This window comes from Ascaphus truei, chromosome 8 (assembly GCF_040206685.1).
Source record: "Ascaphus truei isolate aAscTru1 chromosome 8, aAscTru1.hap1, whole genome shotgun sequence".
NCBI lineage: Eukaryota > Metazoa > Chordata > Amphibia > Anura > Ascaphidae > Ascaphus > Ascaphus truei.
The window spans coordinates 50,932,662-50,959,989 of NC_134490.1; the positions used below are offsets into that span (position 1 = coordinate 50,932,662).

At 43.7% G+C, this 27,328-nt stretch overlaps 2 protein-coding genes across 12 annotated transcripts in view; one reads left to right on the forward strand and one right to left on the reverse strand.

The window, feature by feature from the left end:
• Positions 1–21,926, forward strand: part of VWA2 (von Willebrand factor A domain containing 2) — a 39,430-nt gene extending 17,504 nt beyond the window's left edge. For all 7 annotated transcript variants that reach the window (XM_075611961.1, XM_075611964.1, XM_075611956.1 and 4 more), the window contains 11 exons: positions 3,642–3,775; positions 5,287–5,396; positions 5,870–6,064; positions 7,418–7,551; positions 8,906–9,038; positions 9,386–9,441; positions 9,635–9,742; positions 10,631–11,209; positions 11,864–12,415; positions 18,401–18,523; positions 20,140–21,926. In XM_075611961.1, coding sequence (XP_075468076.1) covers positions 3,642–3,775; positions 5,287–5,396; positions 5,870–6,064; positions 7,418–7,551; positions 8,906–9,038; positions 9,386–9,441; positions 9,635–9,742; positions 10,631–11,209; positions 11,864–12,415; positions 18,401–18,523; positions 20,140–20,267 — 2,252 coding nt within the window. In that variant the 3' untranslated portion in view covers positions 20,268–21,926. The remainder of the gene's footprint in view (positions 1–3,641; positions 3,776–5,286; positions 5,397–5,869; positions 6,065–7,417; positions 7,552–8,905; positions 9,039–9,385; positions 9,442–9,634; positions 9,743–10,630; positions 11,210–11,863; positions 12,416–18,400; positions 18,524–20,139) is intronic.
• Positions 21,927–25,361: 3,435 nt separating this feature from the next.
• Positions 25,362–27,328, reverse strand: part of AFAP1L2 (actin filament associated protein 1 like 2) — a 113,545-nt gene continuing 111,578 nt past the window's right edge. For 2 of the 5 annotated variants that reach the window (XM_075611968.1, XM_075611967.1), the window contains exon 20: positions 25,366–27,118. In XM_075611968.1, coding sequence (XP_075468083.1) covers positions 27,092–27,118 — 27 coding nt within the window. In that variant the 3' untranslated portion in view covers positions 25,366–27,091. Of the gene's footprint in view, positions 27,119–27,328 lie in introns of all 5 variants that reach the window. The other 3 variants (XM_075611965.1, XM_075611966.1, XM_075611969.1) reach the window with 3 other exon arrangements.

Below are 27,328 nucleotides of genomic sequence, written 5' to 3' on the forward strand. Positions count from 1 at the left end.
TATAGCTCTTTTTTTTTTTTTAAATAAGAACCTGCAGGTTCTTCTATCAGTAACATGTATTTACAGTCTGAGACTTTTGAATCTAAAAGTCAATGAGACTCACTTGAAATCCAGGTCTGCTGGATCATTAACGGTAGTGTCACATAGTCTTATAGAAGTGGCCCAGTAAGTTGCTCTATAAATGGCCAAGTGACCTGAAAATCAGAAGACTTCTCATGAGTGAGTTGTTGGGTTCAGTGCTAGGACGGTAGACTTACTTGGGACTTCTTTGATTTGAAATCTTGCTTAAGTTGTCATGATGTCAAGATGGCAAATGTGGAAGATTAGTGTGAAAACAAAAAATACATTACAAGTAACATTATTATTATTATTATTATTAGAGTGCAAATAGGTCAGGCTGCCTTGTGCGTGTATATAGAGGATAAGCCACACTGGGATCAGTTTGTTGTTACAGCTGAAATATTAGGGCTTGCTGCATGAGACTGGCACCCAGGACCTGGTAATTACTTTGCAGGCAAACATGACACAAAGGCAATATCACTAAAGCCTGGAGCAACATACACTTTATACTGCTATGTATGCACTATAGCAGGCCTGCACAACACGCGGCCCCACTCACTGTGCGGCCCGCGGCGGCTTTCCGCTCTCCCCCTCCCTCCCAAGTCCTCTCTACCCCTCCGTCTCCCTCCCGAGTCCGCTTTCCCGCTCCCCCACGAGCCCGCTCTCCCCCTACCCCAGGAACCAGCTCTCCCCCTCGAGCCAGGGCAGCAGCACGCTCTAGTATTGAGGCACTTCCGTGCTTGCTAGAGCGTGTGCGTGAAGTCCTGCCTGCTCTGCCGCCTCCTCCGCAGCAAACCGAGGTAGGGGGGGGGGGGGGGGTCATTGGAGGTGCAAGGGGGGTGATTGGGGGGAGTCATTGGAGGTGCGGGGGGGGGAGGGTCATTGGAGGTGGGGGTCATTGGAGGTGGGGGTCATTGGAGGTGCAAGGGTGGTGATTGGAGGTGCAGGGGAGGGTCATTGGAGGGGCAGGGGAGGGTCATTGGAGGTGCAGGGGAGGGTCATTGGAGGTGCAGGGGGGCTCATTGGAGGTGCAGGGGAGGGTCATTGGAGGTGCAGGGGAGGGTCATTGGAGGTGCAGGGGGGCTCATTGGAGGTGCAGGGGAGGGTCATTGGAGGTGCAGGGGAGGGTCATTGGAGGTGCAGGGGAGGGTCATTGGAGGTGCAGGGGAGGGTCATTGGAGGTGCAGGGAAGGGTCATTGGAGGTGCAGGGGAGGGTCATTGGAGGTGCAGGGGAGGGTCATTGGAGGTGCAGGGGAGGGTCATTGGAGGTGCAGGGAGGGTCATTGGAGGTCTAGGGGAGGGTCATTGGAGGTGCAGGGGAGCGTCATTAGAGGTGAAGGGGAGGGTCATTGGAGGTGCAGGAGAGGGAGATGTGTGGTGCAGGGGGGGGGAGTGGGATGTGAGGTGCAGGGGGGAGTGGGATGTGAGGTGCAGGGGGGGTGGGATGTGTGTGGTGTGCAGGAGGTTATTGTGTGTTTGATGTGGAGGGGGAGTATTATGTGTGTGGGTGAGGGGGAGAGATGGGGGTATGAGAGATAGATGGGGAGTATCGCAAAGGTTGATAGTGAGGGGTGCTGGTGGAGATATGAGGATGATGATAGGTGCTGGAGGAGAGATGATGATGATAATGATGATGATTTTACCCGTGTGGCCCAATTTTTTTTTCCTTGGAACTGTTCGGCCCTTCTCACTTTACGAGTTGTACAGGCCTGCACTATAGGTTCCTTCAGCAAAGAAGGGGTTAATCTTACAATTGCCTGGGAATACCACTTATTTCCCTATTTGTTGGTTTTAAGGTTGTGTAAGCTTCAGCCTAATTCTCATTGGGAAGGCAGCTTATAAAGGCATTTCCCGTTAAATGAAACTGTCTGCATTGCAGCCAGAACAATGCACAGAACAATGCATGCATTAGATAGAATAAACATAGTTTGGAGGCAGGGTGATAGTATACTGGAGGTTTTTTTGTGTGTTCAAATCCCCTAAACATTTAGTCTGTCTGGAAGAGCATGCAAAAAAAATCTTAAAAAGAACACAGCAGGCATAGAAGGGTGGGTCACCGTGTTGGTCCTTTCTTCCATGTAGTAACAAAGGGGGAGAGGGAATAGGGGGTATGATACCTTTTATTGGACCAACAAGTAGTTGATATGTTACAGGCTGTCCAACCTCTCCGGGTTTTTCATCGGGTATCACAGACGTTTGTGTATTTTAATTGTCCTCATATGTCATTTTTAAAAAGGACAAACTTATGTCACTGTTTCTGCAGTATGCTATATGTATGTACCAGGTATGGTACCTGGAGTGCTACAGGATAAGGTATGAAGCAATATTAACAAAGATGCATATTTTAAAGTCAGGACCTTGTTTTAGGGTCATTCACATTTGATCGTGAAAAATAAATTTTCATTATACTGTATATGTTAATTACTTGTTGCATTTGCATATTATTTCTAATTTTCACTAAGATTACCAGTTTGAAATGCCATAAATACCAGCGGTTTAGGGTTGTACAGTCATCTGTGAAAGAAAAAAAATTAACTTTTGACCACTGCGTTCCTCCGTTTTGTTATCTTCAGTTGTAACTGGAATAGTATCTGTGTAGATCCTAATTCAACCATTCAAGCGCCCCCTGCTTTACTATTGTAACATGAAATATGCATGGGGACGTGTGTTTGGATCTGTGGTCCAGATCAGTTACACCCGAGTGAAGCGCGACATTGTACATTTCACACCTGGACAAAGATTTATCTGCAGCACCATCGGAAACCTGATTCCTGCACATGTATCTGTCTCGGGAAGTTTAGCTGTGACCATATCCTCATTGACACACCATGTTCCTAGTGTACACTAACCAGCATTAACACCTGATCCAGTCAGGATTTTATATGGGGCTGGGAGATTTAGATAAAGTTCTGGTTGAATAGGTCTGTAGAATTCTGCGGCTTGAAAAATTGTACATTGGTAACCATCGTTGACCCAATAAGTGGTATTATACGAAATATTTTATTTTTCCTTTTTTTTCCTTCCTCACAATAAGGAAAGATCCATACACTGGATTTGTCCAAAAGAGTATACACACATAACCAGACGTAAATATCAGAGAGGACATTTTCAGAATAGCCCATTTCTATGTCTCATATAAAGTTGTCCCAGCTGAACCTTTCGAAAAATATGATGGCTTTAGAACTATCTGAACAGACTGAGCGACTGATTGAGCCACCTGTGCTGAAGCAGGAATATCCTGATAACCTGAACTGTTGGTGGCCCTTGTGAACTGGAGTTGGCCACCCCTGGAGTAGCTCAATGCTAATGTTGCTGACTTTTAATGCTGGTTGAACCTGGGTTCAAAACCGATTGTCGGCGCTTTAGGAGAAAGCATGAGATTAATATCCCCCACATTAAAAGTGAAGCCTCAGCCAGTGTCCTTTCATATTTACATCTCTCAACCTCATTTACAGACCTCACTGGGTGACACTGTTAGATGCTGGGAAAGCATTAGCGTCTTGTTGCGATCTCAGTGGGTGTTGGGGTACTTCAGTCTGATTTCTCTGAGGTTTCCATCCTGCCTTTGCTTCCCCTGCAGGGATGCAGTGCTCAGCGCAGCTGGATATTCTCTTCCTATTGGACGGTTCCAACAGCATTGGCAAAGGGAGCTTTGAGAGGTCCAAGCACTTTGCAGTCAAGTTGTGCGATGCCCTGGACTTGAGCCCAGATCGGGTGGGTACACACTTTGGTTATTGCTGTCCAAAGGCAATGCAAAATAATTCAATGATGTGGAAAGAATGACATAGGGCACCAGTAGGGAGAAACCCAGTTCAGGACCTAATGTATCACTGCTACACTGTCAGCCCGTTATAATAAACACTATTGTGATTGTAGGCTTGTAGGGGTGCATTGTTACCCATACGCCTATAGCCTTTTCAGTGATTGAGGGCCAAGCTGTGCATTAAGTTGCATGTCTCTGTATCCCTGAAGAATGGAAAGAAATTATTTGGGCTCCTTGTTTACAACAGATTGTTTAAAACTTTTTCTTAAAAAAAGAAATATAACAGTTTAGGATTCAAAATATTGCAATCGTATTTTCAAACAGTATAAATATAATAATTCCCCCAGTTGGAACGTTTAAAGAGGTTAACATCAATGGATATACGTGTCTTCTGCAACATTTTTGGAGTAATGCAGGTGATAGAACATGTGTCTATGCTCCTATGGATAATTTCCTAGAGGGAGCTGCTTCTTTGTTTTAGATGTATTCACACTTACTCATCGTATAGTTTAAGGTTGAAGTTGCCTTCATGGATTGTAAGCTCTTCGGGGCAGGGACTCCTTTTGCTATTGTTTTGTCTGAAGCGCTCATTCCCATTGTGTCATATCACGTTTATTGTAAAGCGTAACGTACCTGGATGGCGCTATATTAATAAAGATATACATACTTAATGGTCCTGGAGAAGTGTCAATTTGATGCAAGTTGTGATATTGTCTTAATTTTCCAACATGAGAGTTCTTCATGGCCTAAAATGATAGTGTACAAACCGAGATCACATACTGGTATAAACATGGTTAAAAAAAAGCACTTACTGCAAATATATAAACAGAGCATAGACATGTAGTGTCTAGATATAGAAAAAGAAAGTATGAAAGCTATGATTAGAGCTATTTCTATAAGGATCCACAATGTTTGTACCATCATAAATCTAAAATCACTGTCTGCGCCAAGGTAGTTATTAAGCAAAACATTTTATATTGAAATTAAAAGGTCCCAAACCAGTGTGAGAAATACAGGGAAAGCAGCGAGGGCATTATAACATTCCTCCTTTAATCCGCGAGAGTGCAGGAGATTAGATGTCTGGAGAGGCTGCTTCTTACAGAGATGGGAACAGTTAGCACGCTATGATAACTACTGCAAAGGATTAAAAGTCTTTCCCTATTACAAACTGTTTGGAAAGTGTGAGAACGTGGTTGTTATTGAATATCATGAATATCATATAATTATAATTATTATAATATAGTAACATAGTGGGAGCTCTGTATCATGCAACTGTAATGAATCAGACTATTGCTTTTACTGTTATTTAATGTTTAATCCTTTGAAATTGATGCCACAAGACTGGAACCTTAAATTAGGTAGATTCCTCCCACACCATGTATGGTCCCAGAATCACCATGTTGTAGATATTGCCATGCACTATATTGGGAGGTTTTATTCTTGTGTTGTTACACTTGTGCAGGTCAGAGTGGGTGTCGTTCAGTACAGCGCAACTCCTCATCTAGAATTCCGTCTCGATTCAGCAATTACTAAACAAGAAACCAAAGAGAAGATCAAGGCAATAGTATTTAAGTATGTTCTTATCTTTGCTTGCGTTCTGTTTCGTATGTTGGGAAACGTAATGTGTAGACAATAGGAATACATGGAAGTCCATACACTGGACGACACAGGCAGTCGTTTTGCTTGGAGAAGCCTCTGCCGTCCTTACTAAGCTACTGATGGACTTTACTGAACAATTTAGATTCCAGGTGAGATTTAAAGAATGGGGGTAATGGCGGAGGTTGGTGAACAAAGTGCCTTTTAAATCTTTTATACTTAGTAGAGGCCCAGGGCAATATTAAGGCTAAGCATTATACTTGGTAGACCCTAAATGCCATATTGCCATTACATCCCTAAGTTTATGTTTAGTAGATTTTCAATGATGTAAAAACAATACTCTGTGAAGGGCAGGAATTCATTTGTATAATCCCCATCGGTAAGTGGAATATTTTCTTATCTCTAATAACAAACATTATTTTCAATGTGTATTTCCTTTCTGGCCCCAGGGGAGGCAGCACACAAACTGGCCTGGCTCTGAAATACGTTTTGCGTAAAGGTTTTCCCGGAGGGAGGAATTCTTCTGTTCCCAAACTCCTGATCATCCTGTCGGATGGAAAATCCCAGGGGAATCTTGTTGTTCCTGCCGCTCTGCTGAAGGAAAGAGCCATCAAGATCTTTGCTGTTGGGGTAAAGTTTCCCAGGTGACGTGTTTGAGTTTTGCAAGATCCACTTCTTCTTAAAAACCTCCTCACATGTTCAGTGCGGTGCTTCAGTTTCCGATAGATCGTCACTTGTCCCATGGCCGTAGTTTGGAAATCTACTTGAAGTGGATTAATGAAAATTCCCGACTCATAGAAATAGTTAAGAGTTCGGGGAAAGGGCTTTTCAGATGAGGGGGAGAGGGGGTGAGAGCAGACCTGTAATGTAAAGTTCATGGACAGTCAAAAACAGATTTGTGTAGCATGATATACACCGTATTAGTACTGTAGTTGTAATTATCCTGAATTTCATTGGAGTGGTGTATCATAATTCACAAAATAATGTAATTGCAAGGCATTTATTGGCTTGTTAAATGGCAATATAATATTTTGGAGTGATCGTGTCATGGATTACACCTTTTTCCTTTCCCCATTTTGTTCTGCTTGATAAAATTAGACCAAGTGGCAATACGGTTTGTGAAGTAGAACATCCAAGTTGTATATTATCAGCATCTAGTTCAGTGGTTTTCAACCTTTTTTTGGTTAAGGAACCTTATTATTATATTGTGAAATTCTGTGGAACCCCAAATCTCTCTAATAGCGCGTCGCAGATCTGATGCATTGTAAGGCTGTGATTATAATTGCAGCATGCGCCACCAAAACAAATGAATATTTTCAACTGAACGCACACGCGAATGATGCGTCTAAGCACGCAAATTTTGAGCAGGCATCTGAAATTGATATTCCAGCGTAACGACCGCGTCACGTAAGTGGTTCAGCCAATGAGGGCAAAACGCTCACGTGACGTTATGGCCATGCCTCCACCATGCCTCCCTGTTGCCTCCTGATGCAGGTTTCACACGTGCAACGTCACGCGGTCGCACGCACAGCCAGAGCAAGTATAATCGAGGCCTAAGGAACCTTGATTCCCTCTAGTAGCGCATCTAAGATCAGATGCATTGTAAGGAACCCTAACCATCTCTAATAGCACATTTGAGATCAGATGCATTGTATGGAACCCCAACCCTTTCTAATAGTGCGTCTGAGATCAGATGCATTGTAAGGAACCTTAACCCTCTCTAATAGCGTGTCTGAGATCCGATGCATTGTAAGGAACCCCAACCCTCTCTAAAAGCGTGCCTGAGATCCGATGCATTGTAAATTCTTCTGTATTTCGTAAAATTTTTAAATGACCTGAAAAATACTGGGAACCCTTTAGGGATGCCTGAGGAACCCAAGGGTACCTAGGAACCCCTTTTGAAAAACCCTGATCTAGTTAAATCTCTCTTTGTGGTCCCCTGACATTTTCTTCCCAGAGATTTCCCCTGCTCTAAGGTAGTTGTGTTCCCTGCACAGGTGGGCGGAGCTGCATGCCCTGGCCAGTAAGCCCATGGAGGAATATGTGCTGTTTGCAGAACATGTGGATGATGCCATCAATGGCCTGACCAGCACACTGACTAACTCCACTGTCTGCAGTGCTGTACCAGCAGGTAATCTATGGCATAAATGAACACTAAAGGGAAGAGAATAGAATATTACTGGTATAGCAGTTCTCCTCTCTGGACGTTTTGTTAGTTTCTTACTTTCTAATGAATTGCTGGCTCCCACGGGAGAAGGGAATAACCAATCTATAAATGAAAAAACGTATATTTCGTGTCCACTCCGATTTAATACTATGCAGATTATTTCAAAAGTTTAGTATCAAAATCTAAAGCAAAGCACCATAATTACTTCCCAGTGGAAACTTTGCTTCGATGCAGTTTTGAGTCGAGATGGCTAATTTTTTTTTTGCGGATTTGGATCCGTCTCGGATCGGCCGGTTCCTCCGGTCTGCAGATTTCCGCGGATCCCTCTCCAAAAGAGCAATTCGCAATTTTGCAATTTGTTTCAGAGACAAAGAACAATCTGTTTCCGCACACATTTGGGAGAGACCGGGAGAGAGCTAATTTTATTAGTAGTTGCCAGTTGTATGTATCCCCCTCAAACGTCCCTCCAAATAAATTAGGGAGACATGGCTGTGCTGAAAAAGGACTTGAGGACCTGAGGTACCCTAGGAGATATGCTAATGGTTATGTAAAGTATATTTCAATGAGTCCCCTCCCACACTTCCTAAAAGGATTTCCATATCAACTATATACAGTTGATAATAAGCCTAAGGCACCAACCTAATAACTGGAATGGAGTCAGATCCAACAGGACTAGAACTTACAACCAATGCTGCTCTGGCCTTTGCTTTTATCAAAATGATCTGTGGAATTCTGGGAAACGGATTTTAACATTCTCCCATCCCTAGTTTTCAGTGAGAGGATAGTCCTTTTTAAGAGACCCAATTACTTGCCCATTAGAGAACATATCGTACTAGTCTCCGAATGCTTAAAGTCCGGTAACGTCATCTTTAAAATTAGATTTCAAATGCCAAATCAAGTAAGTATTCATTAAAGAGCTGTATGAAATAACAAGAATAATAAAATCTACCCACTTTTTGCCTTTATTTTTAGGGTAGGTGTCATCATATTTCCAATAGACATATTTAACTTCTTAGAAGCCGTCAGACTGTATATTAAATAAATGGTTTTATAATATTTTTTTCTCATATAGCTCTGTCTATGCAAAGAATGTTTGCAATATGTCTGTTCTTCAGAGCCTGCAAAGCAACTTTGGTTATTGAGGTTTGGGGACCGAAAGTTAGTTGTCCAAGGTCAAAAAGAGCTGTGGCTAGGACTGACTCGGGTCATACCATTAGAAATACATTTTTTATGTCCACTAGGCTCTCTTTCTGATCTAACATTGAACAGTGGCGTTAGTAACCTACTAGGATCCACACACTGCCAACTGTGTTTACAGGTTGCAGAATCCAGTTATACCCTTGTGAGCGCAGAACACTGGAGACCGTGAAAGAACTGACTGGGAACTACGTGTGCTGGAAGGGCTCCACCAGCCAGAGTGGTGTCTTTGCAGGACACTGTCCTTTCTACAGGTACATTACTCTGCCCTCAGTGCACCAGACCAGTGGTGCTCAACTCTGGTCCTCAAGACCTCCCAACAGGTCAAGTTTTAAGGATATCTCAGCTTCAGCACAGGTGGCTCAATCAGTGGCTCAGTCTTTAACTGAGCCACTGATTGAGCCACCTGTTCTGAAGCTGGGATAACCTTAAAACCTGACCCTTTTTGGGGGTCTTGTGGACCAGAGTTGAGCACTCCTGGTCTAGAAAGGGTTAGAAGCTTCTCACTGCTTGTTCAGTGCATATGGTATTGCTGAGTGTGTCACATAGAATGAGAATATTCTGCAAATAGTGCATTCATTCTTTCTTTCTTTTTTTAAAGCTGGAAACGTTTCTTCAACAAACACCAGGCCCAGTGCTACAGAACAGTTTGTCCAGGTAATGTGCTATCTGTCTCTCTCTCTAAGTTAGAGCAAAAGGGGGAAGGCAAAAATAAAAGGAGCATTTCCTAACCCAACTTTGAACTGCTTACAGTGGTCTATTCTGTTCTTGCTGTTGCTTGTCTGCTGTTTGCTGCTGTCAGAATAACTGACTTCATATGTTGGGACTAAGTGTAGTTTCTCTTTACTAGATCCCTGTGACTCGCAACCATGCCGGAATAGTGGCACCTGCATCCCAGAGGGACTGGACCAGTATCATTGTGTCTGTCCTGTTGGATTCGGAGGAGATACCCACTGTGGTACATGTTCTCCCCTCTGCATGAATGACAGATCTGTAGGATTTTCATTGACTTTTTTTTTAATATTTCCTGTATCCACCATCTTTATTTTACTCTTTGACTTTCTATGAACAACAGTTTTCACTGTTTCTCCTGGTTATCATAGAGATTGAAGTAGGGATGTTGTAGTTCACTCGCAAACACAAAGAACTACCACAGATGCACTAGAAACCACGTGTGGTGTATAACTGAGAGATGAAGACACTCCTTTTGGGCTTGAAAAAAAGAAAAAGTTTGCTTTATTCAGAGAACAACGTTTCGGTCCTCACATGGACCTTCGTCAAGATGTCGAGCGAAACGTTGATCCCTGAATAAAGCACACTTTAGTTCTTTTTTCAGGCCCACTGAAGTGCTTGCACCTTTTCTAATTCAGATTTGATGGAGATTGTACAGGCAGAGCACTTATACATACTCATCACTGGAGTTGAACATTTATTTTGTCACATGGAACGGGTAGATTTACAAGCTTTCGAACCTCTGGATCTTTCGGCCGGTATGGCAGAAATACACAGACAAAATATTATATACAGTGTTTATAAGTGGGATATATGGTTGCAATGGATGTTGAGAGGAAGTGGGAAATAAGGTAAGGTTGGAAATCTTGTAACATATATCAACTGCTTGTTGGTCCAATAAAAGGTATCATAACTCCTACTCCCTCTCCCTCCTTTGTTACTACATGGACGAAAGGACCAACACGGCAACCACCCTTTCTTGGTCATGAATACTATGAATTGTTATGCAGGCTGGAGAAGCTATCACTTAACCCTTTATGCCATTGTTCCACAAGCTGTTGACACCGTTCGCTGTGCTACACTAGGAACATAACATTTCAATATTTTGTTTCAGCTCCAAAGCAAAGTCTTGAATGCAATGTGGACCTTCTCTTCTTGGTAGACAGTTCAGCTGCTGCATCCCTGGAGGGTTTCATGCGCCACAAATCCTTCCTGAAACGATTTATTCAAGCAGGGCTCTCTGAGGACTCTCCTGTCAATGTTGGAGTGGCTACGTATAGTAATGATGTCAAGATGGTAGTCAAAATAGGAGAATATCCGGACATTCCAGAACTTCTCAAGTACATAGACAGCACGCGTTTTATGGGAGGTGGCACCTTCACTGGTAAAGCCCTTCGGTATGTTACTCAGTATGGCTTTAAAAGCACCCCCGCCTTTGCTGATGTTCGCGATGATCTTCCACGTGTCGTAGTGCTTCTCACTGGCTCAATATCCCAAGACTCTGTGTTAGAACCAGCAAAGTATGCCAGGGACCATGAGGTGTTCCTAGTTGGGGTAACTAGTCATTCATCCAAGGAAGAGATGTTTGAGATTGTTGGCAACCCCCAGCAAATGATAACCTACTCCAACCCACAGGAACTGTTTAACCAGCTCCCCCAGCTACAGAAGAAAATATGCAGTGTTGATGTTCAAGGTATGGCTTGTTCCAAAAATCGCAAAAATAATAATTTAAAAGGTAGTTTGACTTTTTTTGGGGGGGGGGAGAAATAAATGGATATCATTTTTTACAAGTGATGGGTGACAAGCATGCTTTGTGTTAAATGTACAATTATATTTCATTGTGAAATGCTGTATAAAAAACAAGCTAATGTATGGTACCTTAACAGAACCTTTTGTAAGACTGCAGTTTCAATCATAATCCAAGCGGGCTTTAAAAATAAGATGCCTTAGCTCGTATTATACAGAGCACCCACCATCTGCTCTTATTCACTTGTTTGGTTCGTAAGCTTTTTTCTTCTCTTGGGATGTACCTAAAGCAGCAGCCCTTGTACTCCGAAAGCTTCCAAGCCCCCCTAAGTGAACAGGCAGAATCATGTAATGATACTGAATAATCTGTATACATTTTTAAATCTGGTACCCCTTCTTCGACAAAATAGAATTTGAAGAAGTATCAAAACACGCATTCTCTTTAATTGTGCCAGCTGAGATCAACAGTGAACTCTCATCCATGTTGCTGATAATTACTGTAGTCTGCTGTTGGTTTAAATGCTGGAACACATTTCTAGTAGGTGCACATTTGTATGTCTGATGTAAGTAAGATCATACCTTGGTCCTTTTTTAATTCCAGGCTGCCAGTCACAAGCTTTGGATCTGGTCTTTGTGCTGGATGCCTCAGCTGCTGTGGGACAAGATCATTTTAATCTGCTGAGGAACTTTGTCACAAGTTTCTCTCTCCAGTTCGACATCAACCGTGATGTCACTCAGGTGGGTCTTGTTACTTACAGCAGCCGCGCCAAAACGATCTTTGGACTGGACGCATACGATACTACTTCAAGCCTCCTCCATGCAATCAGCCAGGCTTCTTACATTGGTGGCTCTGCCTCCGCTGGAAGTGCTTTGCTGCATGTTTACAATGACGTGATGACTGTCCAAAGGGGGGCCCGGCCGGGAGTGAACAAGGCAGTGATGGTGATCACTGATGGAAGAGGAGCAGAAGATGCCTCTGTCCCTGCTCAGAAACTACGGGACAACGGCATTTTTGTTTTTGCAATTGGGATAGGAGACATCCAGAGGAACACACTGCTACGGATCTCTGGTTCAGACAAGTTCTTGACCCTCATTCCATCTTACGAGGTCCTGAATCACTATGAAGATGATCTTGTCCAGAGAGTGTGTGACGGTAAGGCTAGTTACCACGACAGTCCATAAATATTCAGCTCAAGCTCTATCGACTATTATTTTCTGTGTTCTATTAACAATGTCCTCCCGTCTCCTCAAACCTCTTGCTCCTGCTCTAATCTCTACACTTACACATATTTTCAACTCCTCCCTCTACTCTGGGAATAGAATTTCCCTGAGACAGGGAGAGCTGGGGATACACTATAGGGAAAATAAAAAACTGGTTTGATAGTTCAGTTTCCCTCCCTTAGCCATACAGATATAATATGAGAGACAACCCCTTTAGCAAGTATCCATAATATCAGCAATTCTTAATGAGTCTTGTGGAGGATAGCGTTGAACTAGGGTCCCACTCTGTATAGAGTATATATGAGCCAAGTATGTCCCAATGCACATATGAACCTTCAAGTATATCAAGACATTCCAACAAGACTGTGTATTACTCACAGAGAGATGACCTGTCTTAGTTGGATCCAAGATGATATGAATCTTCACTTGCCGGGTATAAATCCTGTGTGCGATGCGCAGAGAATGATGACAGACAGAGAAATTGGCACGAAGCCAAAGCGCCGCACCACAAAATGACTGAGTGAAAGAGGGGGACCTACAAAACAATTTATTTCCTAAAATAGAGGATTACGCGGACATGTTTCGCTCCACGGAGCTTTATCAAAGTGTGCAGACCTATCCTCCACAGTGGGTTTTTGTGGTGGTGTCAAGAGCATCATCACGTTAACCCATATTGTTTAAAACAAAAACAACTTTATTATACCTGGTGAAAAAATATAGCAATTGAAAAACTAACAACAACTAAAATAAACAGTGTGGAACATCTAGATATAAATGCTAGAAATAGATTGTTACCAACACACTGTCATAATACAAAACAATATTAAAAAATCCTATTATGACCACCAAGGTAGTGTTTGAGGATTAACTGTCTCCTGCATATGTTCTGAAACGAATACTCACATTATTATGAGAGAGAATGCCTATATGTATAAGAATATATATATAAATATGGATTGATTTCATGTGAGTGAACACCGATGTTTATATCCTTCGAAAGAGGAAAAACATATTCCTGGCTTCCAATTAACCTCTGTTTCACTTACAAAATTCTCCTCCTGACTTTTAAAGCTTTACACCTTTCTGCCCCTCCTTACATCTCAGCCCTCATTTCTCGCTATGCAACATCCCGACTCTTGCGTTCTGCTCAAGGATGTCTTCTCTCTACCCCCTTTGTATCTAAAGCCCTCTCCCATCTAAAACCTCTTACTCTCTGCCCCACACCCCTGGAATGCCCTTCCCCTCAATATCCGACTAGCACCCTCTCTATCCACCTTTAAGACCTATCTAAACACACCTCTTTAACGAAGCATATGGGTAGCTCTGTGGCTGATACTATATATCTTGGATACACTGACCGTGACCCCTTGCAGACGCACTTACCACCCTCCTGTCTCTGTAAGTTCTCCCTATTTACCACTTAGATTGTAAGCTCTTTGGGGTAGGAACTCCCTTTCCGATTGTTACTTTCATGTCTGACGCTCTTATTCCCACTATGAGTTATATTATTATACTCGCGCATTACTGCTGTGAAACGCTATGAGACATGGATGGCGCTATATAAAGACATACATAATTAACGGTGTTTCCCCCACCCGGTGGGAGATTTGGCCATTACGGATCGTGTGGTGCATGATACCTGCTGGTAACAGGAGGGCTGAGTCGTCTGCCGGTGGTAGCGGGGACACAGGACTAGGCTTCTGGGGTTCATACCCTACATATCTCTTTAGCAGTGCAGAGCCTCCATGTGCTGTAGGCTCCAGGGAACTGAAGGTGATCTTCCACAGTAGAACTATTACCTCTCCCCCCCAGTATGGTCACGCACCAGGCTGGAGGTATAACAGAAATGGTTTATTATCTCTCCTGTACAGCACAGTAACATGGCAGGCTTCTGTCCAATGCAGTATTTCTCAGCTACCACTGATGGATGGTCCCTGGACCGTCACTACAGGCCAAGGGCACCCCCTGCCGTCCTAGCTCTTCCCTAGCAGAGGCAGTGGTATGGTCCACACTCACTCTCCCCTGGAGGGAAGAGGACTGGAAAATGCCCAATATCGGCATCTCCACTGTGTGACCTGCCTTCCTCAAGTGGGGAAAGGCACTGCTAAATTTGGGTGGTATCTGCTCTTAAGTACAGCCAGGAGGAGGGCACCGACTCATGATTAGTCATGCCCAGGCCTGATGTCACCACCCTATGCTGTCACTCAAGTGCAGTACCAAGGAGGGGAAAGCCCCATAACAACTACTGGCAAGGCTTGCTTGTACCAGGGCTTACTGCCTGGAGAAAAGCAAACTAGTAGCCACAGATGGCATGGCCACACAGACACACACATACACACATACACACATACATACATGTCGGGAAGACATCTCCCAGCATCACACACCTCTATAAATCCTTGTGATCCAGCACAGAAAAGTATACTCAATTACTACTGTAGTTCATTTATTAGTGGCCGAGAAATGTTGCATTAGTGTCCTCTGATCATAATGGCCCCTTCACTAATGCACTTGTGCAGCATTTCAAGCGTCACCAACAGGCAGGGTTTTATGGACATTCCTGCTTCATAACAGGTGTGCAGTCTTCGACTGAGCCACCTGTGCTGAAGCAGGGATATCCATAAAACCTGGCCTGTTGTGTGGCCCTTGAGGCTGTGTTTGACACTCCTGAATTAGATCCTAAATAGTGCAGGTAAAACGATGATTATTTAAAACATAACGTTCTAGGAAGTGCAGTATATGAAATGCATTACGTATGCATCTGATTGCTGATTGCTGATGGCAACAGCCCCCACAGTATCTACAGTATGCATTGTTTTACCTCTTGTTTGCATTGCCCGTACCTTTTGTTTAAGGCGCTCATGCAGGAGCCATCAATGGCTGCATATATATGCACGTTACTTGTTTAGCACTCTCTGCCCTGTTGGGGTTACCAGACATGTTCTCTGTGTGTGACATCTCCTGCCAGGACTTTGTGCAGTGCAATGAGGGAAAAGTCCCCCTGAACTGCATTAGGATGAAGAAACTTTTAGGGCCTTATGCAGAGAGGAACGTTATTTAATGTGAAAACGGCAAGAAAATAGCCACAGAATTGGAGCAAGTTATGGTCGTATGCAGAAAGCTGCGTTACCTAATTTTTCTGATGAGATTCAAAATTGCCAAGTTTTTCTGGCTAGATTGAACTCACTATAATATAGGGCAGAATGGCGAGTTGCAGTGCATCTATGCTACCTGCATACCACCCTATTTTAACATGGCGAATTTACCAATCTCTCCACGTGTTTGGCAATTTTTAAAGTAAAGAAACCTGCTGTGGAAAATTTTATCAATCTCTCCATGTTCTCTGCAGGAGAAGCTTCTCTGGGAAGTATTTTCTCCAAAATATGGTACTATTTCCCTTCTCTTTCCTCTCTGCATAAGCCCCTTAAGGTGATATATTTTCAGCTGTGTACTAAGGCAGGGGTTCTCAACTCCAGTCCTCAAGACCCCCCCAACAGGTCAGGTTTAAGGATATACAGGTAAACCCCGTTATAACGCGGTCCTCGGGGTCCATCCCGAGACCACCGCGTTAGTAACGGGGTCGCGCAAAAACAAAATGGCCGCCACATCGGCGCAGGAGATGGGAGCGGGGATGTCCCTCGGGTTCCCGCTTACCTCTGATCCCCCCCACGTGCCCGGTGCTCCCGCTGCCTGCATGGAGGTGGTAGCGGGGGGTTTCTTCTCCCCACCGCTGTCCCCGGCGCTCCCGCTGCCTGCGCGGGAGGAGGGGGGGGAGCAGGTGGTGGTGCTGGTCGCGCCCTTTCCTCTGTTCCGACCCCCCCGCCCCCGTCTGTGTAGAGTGAGAGAGTTTGTGTGTGTGTGTGTGTGTATATATGGGAGAGAAACTGTGTGTGTGTGTGTATATATGTGTATATATATGTGTGTATATGGGTGTGTGTGTGTGTGTGTGGGTGTGTGTGTATATGGGTGTGTGTGTATATGGGTGTGTGTGTATATGGGTGTGTGTGTATATGGATGTGTGTGTATATGGATGTGTGTGTATATATGTGTGTGTGTGCGCGCGCAGGCGCAGTGAGAGTGCGCGCGCGCAGGCGCAGTGAGAGTGCGCGCGCGCAGGCGCAGTGAGTGCGCGCGCGCAGGCGCAGTGAGAGTGCGCGCGCGCAGGCGCAGTGAGAGTGCGCGCGCGCAGGCGCAGTGAGAGTGAGTGCGCGCGCGCAGTGAGAGTGCGCGCGCAGTTATAACGGTTCGCGTTATAACGGGGTTTACCTGTATCAGCTTCAGCACAGGTGGCTCAATCAGTGGCTCAGTAGAAGACCACCTGTGCTGAAGCTAGGATATCCTTAAAACCTGACCTGTTGGGGGTCCTGAGGATTGGAGTTGAGAAGCACTATACTAAGGTATGTTTCCGGTATAAAGTAGGCATGCCAATAGAGTAAGTCACTCAAAATCACCAAGTCACACTGCATTTCTTCTTTGGCAATGTCCTGTTTCTGGTCTTTTTCACTGTCTTTTTTTTTTTTTCCTTTTCATTCTGCCTCTTAATTGCAAGATACAACTGACGAGGTGGAGGCAGCAAGCACACAGTCTGCTCACTGTATATTCGCTGAGTGATGGATGGGAATGTATTGTCCACCTTTTGTTATCTCAAAAGAAGCAACATCTTGGAGTAAGGGAGGCCAACGCCAGTCCTCAAGGGCCACCAACAGATCAGGTTCAGGATATCCCTGCTTCAGCACAGGTGGCTCAGTCAAAGACTGAGCCACTGATTGAGCCATCTGTGCTGAAGCAGGGATTTCCTGACCTGTGGGTGGCCCTTGAGGACTGGAGTTGGCCGGCCCTGCCTTAGAGCATGACATAATGCAGTGTTGGGTCAGGGAGAAGGCAGATGTTGAGAAGACCTTGACCAGCCGGACCAGTGAAAATAAGATTACTTCTTACGATGTCAGTGGTTTTTCATCACAGTGTCGGGTAAAGCTTTAATTTTCTGCTTAACAGAGTGTGCAGTATCTGATAAGTAGGGGGAAATGCAGCCGAAGGAGCTAAGACACCATTTTTAATGCTTGTTGAACAATGTAATTTTGCAAATTCAGGCTCCCAAGTGTGAAAAGCGCAGTAACGAGAACAACACCCAGTGCTCTCATCGTGAGAGAACGAGCGGCTCACACCTGACTGGGACACTAAACGCTTCAGCAATTAGACTGAGTTTGGAAAATTAAAATGGTAACAATTTTTAAAGAGTCCCGTTCTCAATTTTTTTATCTGACACCAAAGATGGGCAAACTGTGCATGAAATGAGAATCTACTAGTATTTCTCACCATTTCATTTTTTATTTTTATTGAGTTATTTTCGTTTTTTATTGTTGTAATGATTTTGTATTTATTCTGAATGCTTCTCATGCTTTACTATGCTATTTTAGCATTTTTCTGCTTATTTTGAGGTTTTTCTTCACATATTATGCTAAAAATGCAAAGCCGAAAACAAACAAATTGAGAATTGGAAACAAATAACAGAAGCAAAACACAATTTTTTTTTATAATTAAAACCAAAACTGGGACGAGGAAATTTGGATATTTGGATTGGGTAAGTGGAACTGGACAATTAGAAATTTTTATTAACTCGCTCCTGATGATCATTTAAGGACAGTTTTCAACACGTAGGGTGAATCGTTACAAAAGTCAAAACCCCAAATAGTAATAGGGGAGTCTGTTCCAGTGTATACAACCCCACTGCAAGGGGATGTTCCCCATGGAACACGTTGTAATCCATGTGCAGTGCTATGGAAATGTTGCTACACTTTGGAGCGATCTCCTCTCCCGACCCTCTTAGCGGTCCTTCTTTGTGAAATGCGCCGGTAATTCTTGTCCTGCGGCTTCCTGCCCAATCTGTTTTTTTCACACGGATATTTGCGTATTTCAGAGGCGAAAGCCCCGGTGAACTTGTGCAAACCCAGCCCGTGCATGAATGATGGCGTGTGCATCCTGCGCAATGGCAGCTACCGTTGTGAATGCCACGGCTGGGAAGGGCCACACTGTGAGAGCAGTAAGTACAACTGACATACACGTGTACTTCACATGTACACGCAAGTAAGTTGAGATTGGGAGTGATGTCATTAATTCCAATGTGGCAACAATTACTGCTATTTACTGTAACATGCTACCATACACCACAATGTTACATATGCAATCTGGGCTGTCAACAGGGGGGGGGGGGGCAGCCAGGACAACTGTCCCAGGCCCAGTGAGTGCCAGATCCGCAGAGATGCCTGTATGGAGAAGGCCTCTTACAGGCACCTCCGTGGCCGGGCACCCTCTGACAGGCACCTCCATGGCTGGGCACCCTCTAACAAGCCCTATCTCTTGTGGCCCTCCCTCCCTGCCCAGGTCCCTACCTTTAGCTCCAGGGCACACCTTACTATCCCTTCCTCCAGGCACATAACTATCCCCAGTAAAAACAAAAAACAAAACTGTGCGCTACTACCTAACTACCTATAAAGTTTAAATGTATAAATATATACAGTTCAGTGACTATACCATCAATTTAGTGATAAATTTTTTTTATAAAAAATTAAACCACAACTCCCACAGTGAGATAATTATACATTAAATAATAAGTGCCACATAACCGTGTTGGGGATAATGGCGTCTGCAGCTGTAAACGCAGGGGTGGCTCAGCACCCCACACACACTAAGAGAATGGAAACAAAAGAAAACAGCGCACAACGCCAAATAGTGAAGCAAATTCAACAATGTATTATAGAATTAAAAAGGGGGTAATATATCTGCGTACATGAAAAAAGTTGGTAAAAGGCATGTAGTGTGTATCACACTGTTTACCACTCGGCAGCTGTTAACTGTAGAATCGGGTGCTTGCTTCCCTCTGCTGATGCAGCTCAGTTGATTCTGGGGCAGGACGTCAGTCTTTCACTCCCAAGGGGATTTCCCTTCATGCAGCCAGGTTCAGCAGCTGGTACTGGGGCTCGGTGAAATCGCTCCTGCTTCCTGGCCGATATGAAGCTGCTCCTGTACCTCGGCAGGTGTATCCTCTGCACAGAGGTTAAAACGCAGCTTGCTGGGGTGCCCTCAGCGTGCCACGATGCCGCTCCGTCGCGGGACACTGTGTAATGACGTCACTGTCTACACAGCAGTGGTGGATTCAATAGGGAAGTTTGAACAGTCTTACAAAGTCTCTCACAAGTGTTCCAAACAGCACACATAAATGAAATAAAAACAGGACAGGCCAATACATAGACAAAGGCCAATGTAAGCAGATATAAGGCAATAGAATGTTACATCCAACTAGTTTTGTAGAATTAACTACTTCTTCGCTGTTTTCTTTTGTTTACATAACTATCCCCCACACTAGGCACATAAATTACACCTGGGGTCTGGTCCCTTTATTTGTCCTGTGTCCCAATATTTCTGTTGATGGCCCTGTATGCAACGCATACACTAAATCTCCACACACAACCTGCTCCCCTACACACAGTCACTAATATACGGAAACTTCTGCACATTGGTCCCCTACCCACACAGATATAGCACTGCACATCCTGCTTCCTTCTGCACACTGCTCTTAACGCATTCATACACAAGCCTCATTGCATCCTTCATCCACACTCTCACAAAGTAACAATGCTCTGTGATCCTATTCTGCAGGGATATTACGAGGCGATACCCACAGGCCTCTAGGACTAATGACCAAAATCCGCAATCAGAGAACTGCATTTACGTCCCAACGACGGCTCAAGACATCGAGCAGCAAATCCTCACTGTGGAAACCATAACATAGCACGTACAAGTACCCTCATCTTGCAATGCCAGTGCTACCCACAGCCATGTACCAGTGCAGGACCCTCGCCAACCAGCGAACAAGAGTAGTAACCAATGTCAGAGACTTACTCATGAATAAAAGCAGTGTATCTGTCTAACCAAACCAAGCAGCAAAGGATGGTGTCTCTTCAGTCTTGATGGGTTCTCCCATGCATTGCAAAGCAGCCAATAGCACAGGGGTGGCCAACTCCAGTCCTCAAGGGCCACCAACAGGTCAGTTTTTAAAGATATCCCTGCTTCAGCATAGGTTCACAATCAGCGCATAAAGCAGGGAATAATGCAACACAAGCTATGTGAAGGTGAAACACTGCCCAATGTGTCCTCACTCGTCTCGCTGACGGTAGGAGGGCAGTATAGTAGTGTTTGCAGTGCTTTACCAGAAGTCATTAGTGATGAGTGAAGATTAAACTTTGTATATGTTGATTCATTTCTGTATATTTTTATACTTTAATGCCATAAAACTTGTTTTTTTTTCTACTTGCAGTTTCCTATAGGTTCTGTTTACTGTACTGTATACTATATAGTATAAACATACTTAAAGTCGTGTATATTTGTTAATATGGTGTGTAAAGTTTTCATTCTAACAGACATTTGGGCGTTCCTGTAACTTTTCTGTATAAAGAAGTTTATGTTCCATGCAGAGGACATGCAGAAATACTCGTTCCTGGTGTAAGTGTAACTTCCAACATTCCTTTCTGTGAAAAACATAGGCGGGTATTCCTTAATGTGCAAAGGCCGTTATCTCTCATCAGAGGCAATAAACAAGTGACAATGGCGATTGAACGTGGGTGTATACCTATAGACCCAACAGCAGCTTCCAAGCCCCGTTCCCCACCCTCCTGCTCGCTAAATTCCCAGACACCACCAGGAATCCCTAGCTTGGAGGAGAACTTCCCTAATAGAATTAGTGTGGCAGATCTTGACAAAGAAGTGAGGTAGAAGGGATGCATTTAATAGCGAAGGCGGTAAGAAAGAGTGCGTGCTTTCCGGACCGCAATGGTCCATATTCACAAACCATAAAAGTATCACTTCTAGCCGAGTATCCTTCAGTCTATTCCAGTGGTCCTCAACTCTAGTCCTCAAGCCCCCCCAAGAGGTCAGGTTTTCAGGATATCCCTGCTTCAACACAGCTTGCTCAATCGGTGGCTCAGTCGAAGCAGGGTCGGATTGAGCCGCCTGTGCTGAAGCAGGGATATCCTGAAAATCTGATCTGTTTGGGGGCGCTTGGGGACTAGTTGAGCACCCCTGGTCTATTCTACAGGATAATACTGCCCCATCCGCTATTTGTGGCAGATCCTGTGTTTGTCGGAGACGCTTCATGTTTTCTTTACTGGCTTTGGGCGGCAGGAATTGGAGAGATACTCAATACCAATGTGAACTACCCCGTGTTCATTCCTAATCTGGGCGGCGGGGGGGGGGGGGGGGGTAGATTTGGTGGTTCCCATGAAATTGTGTGACACTGTAAGACAATAAGTAAAGCAGTACTAGTCTGTAGCAGACAATGTGTAAAACATGTTACATGTATCTTTATGTCGCGTGTATTGGGAATACTTCTTAGGTTCCTTACAGAGGACATATTGCCTATGTACAATAAACACTATTCTAAATCACAATTTCAGCCTCTAGTCCATTGTGGTGTGTGTGTATGTTTGTGTACATTTTTTAACCCCTTGCTGCTGAAACAACCTGACACACCAGCAGCAATGGGGTTAAGTACGGATTCTTCAAAGCGTTAAGTCGGTGAGTAATTTTGTCTGAGATGCTCATTTGCGAAATTCTGTAAAACTGCTAGATTTGCTTAATGCTGAGACTACAAATAGGGGACACGCTGCTCACTAACTGGAGATCGTCACCGAAAAATTGCCAAGTTGCGAAATCTAAGACACATTTTGCAAAATTTTGGGCGAAATTGGAAAAAAAATTGTAACTGCGTTTTGCACATTATTGCACATTATTGCGCAGTATCGCACATCTTGTCAGAGAGAGGATCATTTTGTTTGCAAGTAAATGCAGCCACTCACTGGACACAATTGGTACTGCATCATCTTTAAAAGGTCAGTATCTTAACTCAGCAGATTGTTCTGTGATTACGGTTCATGGATATTGTGTTAAGTGTTATTTCAACTTCAGTTTATGATGATCCCCACCTGTCAAAACATACAACATGCAGCAAGACTTGTCAGTGTATTCATGGCAACTGTGTGAGCCAATCAGCATCACTCTGTGCATAAGGCACCTGTGTGCGGAAGTAAGCTAGTCTCATGTGAATAGGACAGGGGTGATCAACGTCAGTCCTAAAGGGCCACCAACAGGTCAGGTTTTCAGGATATCCCTGCTTCAGCACAGATGGCTCAATCAGTGGCTCAGTCATTGACTGAACCACTGATTGAGCCATCTATGCAGAAGCAGGGATATCCTGAAAACCTGACCTGTTGGTGGCCCTTGAGGACTGGCGTTGGCTACCCCTGGAATAGGGCATGGTTATTATCAAAACCCTGATTCCTAATTGCTAGATGATCGATTTTCTCAATGTACTGCATGTGTGGGTCTGTGTGCATCTTTGTACGTATGTGTGTACCTGTGTAGATCATGGCATACGTGTGTGTTTAGACTTGTGTATCAGTGTGTGTTAGTAAATATGTGGAGCATGGTCCCGGCATTTGGTGCTGTCATTAGCAGTAATAAATAGCATATATCATTAACCCCTTTGATAATACAATAGTGGAATAAATACCTGGCGCATACAAAATGTGATAATATTAACAATAAATTATAAAGGATATATCAGTGAAGTGAAGTCTTTTCAAAGTCAATAAGTGAAATGGACTCTGTCCTTGATTTGGGTAGAATAAAATCACTCTTCTGCAGCAAGTGTGTTCCTATTGATTGAGACAAAAACAGAGACACCACATTGCGCAGTATTGACTTAACAGCAGATGATGTTCTCCCCTGTATGCCTCTAAATGAAATGCCCACTTACTAGATATAAAGTGGGTCTCGTGCAGTTGAGAGAATCTGTATCTTTGTTTCTTCAAATCCAGACGTTCACAGGTTAACCCGAACCCCACGTGTTGATTCTGTCTCTCCTGGATCCTTGAAGAAACTCCGTCTCTGGAAGATGTTTTCTCTTTCTGTGCTGCTCTCCTGTATGTGTCTCCAGCGTGGGGATATACAAACAACAGAGGATTGCGCAATACAGTAAAAAAACTTTAATGGTGCATCCTAGCTAGCTGCAGAAATATACTCACAAGTTCCGTGAGTTTAAAAACAATTCAAACGCCCGACCCGGCTGTCCCACAGCACACCCCAGTCTCTGTCAGCTCCTGCCTCTGGTCGCGTGTGTTTCGCGCTATCCAGACTTGCGCGTGCTGACGTCACGGTTCAATGAACTGACCGGAGAGTGGATGAGAGTCCTGATTGACGTTCACTTTAGGCTCCTCCCTACGCGTTTCGTGACGGGGAACGTCACTTCGTCAGGGGATTGTGGAGCCTATGCAATCCCTTGTACTTATATAGCTCATTCTTAATTAACAATTAAACAATTAAAGACAGCACAGATGTATTTACTGCTGATTTGATTGCAGTGGGGTAGAAAAACATCTTGGTGAATTACATTGCCAATAGAATTCAAATGCATTGTCATAGCTAATGTTGATTAATATACAAAAATGAATATGTCAAATGATATAACCAATAAAATACATTACTAATAAAAAGAGGAATCGGTTATTTAAAACAATATTCTCAAATGGTAAACAGTAATGAGTGATCTGACCTCTACAATGTGTGAATGAGTGAGGGAGCTCTCATAGGAATGAAGCTAAATCAAAGTCTATATTTAGACCTTTGGGGGAGAGCGTTTTTAAAGTCTTTAAAGTTTTTAAAGTTTAAACTCTCCCCCAAAGGTCTAAATATAGACTTTGATTTAGCTTCATTCCTATGAGAGCTCCCTCACTCATTCACACATTGTAGAGGTCAGATCACTCATTACTGTTTACCATTTGAGAATATTGTTTTAAATAACCGATTCCTCTTTTTATTAGTAATGTATTTTATTGGTTATATCATTTGACATATTCATTTTTGTATATTAATCAACATTAGCTATGACAATGCATTTGAATTCTATTGGCAATGTAATTCACCAAGATGTTTTTCTACCCCACTGCAATCAAATCAGCAGTAAATACATCTGTGCTGTCTTTAATTGTTTAATTGTTAATTAAGAATGAGCTATATAAGTACAAGGGATTGCATAGGCTCCACAATCCCCTGACGAAGTGACGTTCCCCGTCACGAAACGCGTAGGGAGGAGCCTAAAGTGAACGTCAATCAGGACTCTCATCCACTCTCCGGTCAGTTCATTGAACCGTGACGTCAGCACGCGCAAGTCTGGATAGCGCGAAACACACGCGACCAGAGGCAGGAGCTGACAGAGACTGGGGTGTGCTGTGGGACAGCCGGGTCGGGCGTTTGAATTGTTTTTAAACTCACGGAACTTGTGAGTATATTTCTGCAGCTAGCTAGGATGCACCATTAAAGTTTTTTTACTGTATTGCGCAATCCTCTGTTGTTTGTATATCCCCACGCTGGAGACACATACAGGAGAGCAGCACAGAAAGAGAAAACATCTTCCAGAGACGGAGTTTCTTCAAGGATCCAGGAGAGACAGAATCAACACGTGGGGTTCGGGTTAACCTGTGAACGTCTGGATTTGAAGAAACAAAGATACAGATTCTCTCAACTGCACGAGACCCACTTTATATCTAGTAAGTGGGCATTTCATTTAGAGGCATACAGGGGAGAACATCATCTGCTGTTAAGTCAATACTGCGCAATGTGGTGTCTCTGTTTTTGTCTCAATCAATAGGAACACACTTGCTGCAGAAGAGTGATTTTATTCTACCCAAATCAAGGACAGAGTCCATTTCACTTATTGACTTTGAAAAGACTTCACTTCACTGATATATCCTTTATAATTTATTGTTAATATTATCACATTTTGTATGCGCCAGGTATTTATTCCACTATTGTATTATTATATTGTTTTTAGGGTTCACTGTAGATTGCACCCTTAGTAGAATCACCAGGCAGCTTCAGCACACGTTTATATGCACTGCACATAGACACAATTGGTCTAGCGCTAGTTTAAGTTATCTCTGTTAACACTATATTAACCCCTTTGATGCCAAAGCGGTCAACAACAAAATGCTCTGCATGTCTCTATATTGCTCTGCAATGCACTGCTGCTTCTCTGGCAGATTTAGAGAATGTTTGCCATATCTGACTGCCTGGGCTGACACTCACAATTGTAACACGAGGGGTTAAATATCAAGCTAACTCTGACAGTCCTGCAGCAGATTCAGATTGATGCAAATCTGCATGACCATGGTCCAATTCTTTAATGGTCCAAATCGATTCCTCTTATCCAGAAAAACCCCCGAAATATTCAGCACTCTGTCTTTTCCTTTTTAATTTCTCTTTTGAAATATAATACATTTTTCATCTTTAGGCACCAAAACCATTACTTCCTATGCCAGGAAATAACCCGTGAAACACAGAGCCGCAGAGCGCTGCTGCTGGAAAAAGAGAAGTAAGAATCACTGAAGACCGCAAAATGAAGGTGATATTAACAAATAAAGTATAATCATTTGCATTCGTAAAAGTGCAGTCCCAGTCCACCTAACTGAATGTAAGGGTACATTTATTTTACCAATAACCATTGTAAAGGAAAGACATTTTTTTCCCCTTATTCCTGACCACACAGCTCCCCCAACAGGACAGGTCTTCAGGATATCCCAGCTACACATCTGTATTATAGCTCTTAGCACCACACACATTTTTTCCAAATTGTATCCCAGCTATAAAACAGGCGGATCAATCCGAGGCTCAGTCGAAGACTGATTGAGCCACCTGTGCTGAAGCCAGGATATCCTGAAAACCTGACCTGTTGTGGGTGCTTGAGGACTGGAGTTGAGCCTCCCTGCCCTATCTCACTCAGGAGTCTGATTTGTACATCCCATCATATGTATTATTGTACTTCTTACAGTTAGGCTCTCACAATAACACATACTTTTGCAAAGTTGCTGAATATGTCTCAAATTATTATAACAATCATACAAACAGGCTTTCACTCTACTTCGTCTTCAGTATGCACAAAGTGGGACTGCACCTTTAAATCCTCATTTCTAAATGGTTAAAAACAAACAAAGGCAACAGATTGTACTGTATGATGTCTATATTAACCACTTGAGTGCTTGGGGGGAGTGGGGGAGGTGTCAAGCTCTCTATGATGGTGGGTGCCACCATTATAATGCTTTGAGAAAGATGACAAAAGAGCAAAAACTGAATCAAAGTGCCCTATAGATCTGGATTCGGTTTGCAAACCCTACATGCCTGTGGATGTTCCGCAGTGGGGTAGGCTATTTGTCCAGGAGAATGGTGCTGTAACTCAGCCACAGCCCATACCTTCCAATGGGACCTGTGTTACCCTGGCCAGTGGGTGTACCTTCCTCCCAGCAGCTGGGCTGGTGCAAATGTTTGTATTTGGGACAGCTTTGATCCCCCTGAGCGATTTCACATCCAACGCAGGAGGAGGAATCCGCTGCTAGATTTAGATGACGCCGGGTTGTCTCTGAGCAGGAAACCTCGGCACTCGCGCTCCTTCGTTAAAGGGTGGGCCGCCATCTCATTGTTAAATAAGGCTCTCGGGAGCAGCTGTCCAACACGTCAACATGACACGCGTGTCTCTGTCCATTGTTAATGCTTGAGCTTTGTCCTAACTTGCACCTTTCTTCTCCCATTCCTACAAAAGAATGACATGGGTTTAATGTTAATATAGATGTCTGTCACCTTCTGGGAGAAGTGCTGCTGACACGTCTCTTCTGTAATGGCCGGCCACTCTTTGCCGAGTGTCAGGGAAGCCTGTGTATCTGAATGTGGCTGCAGGTGTGTCCATGTGTAGAGATTTCTGACTTGGGGTGTGTACATAGTGTAAGTGTAACATTAGTCACAT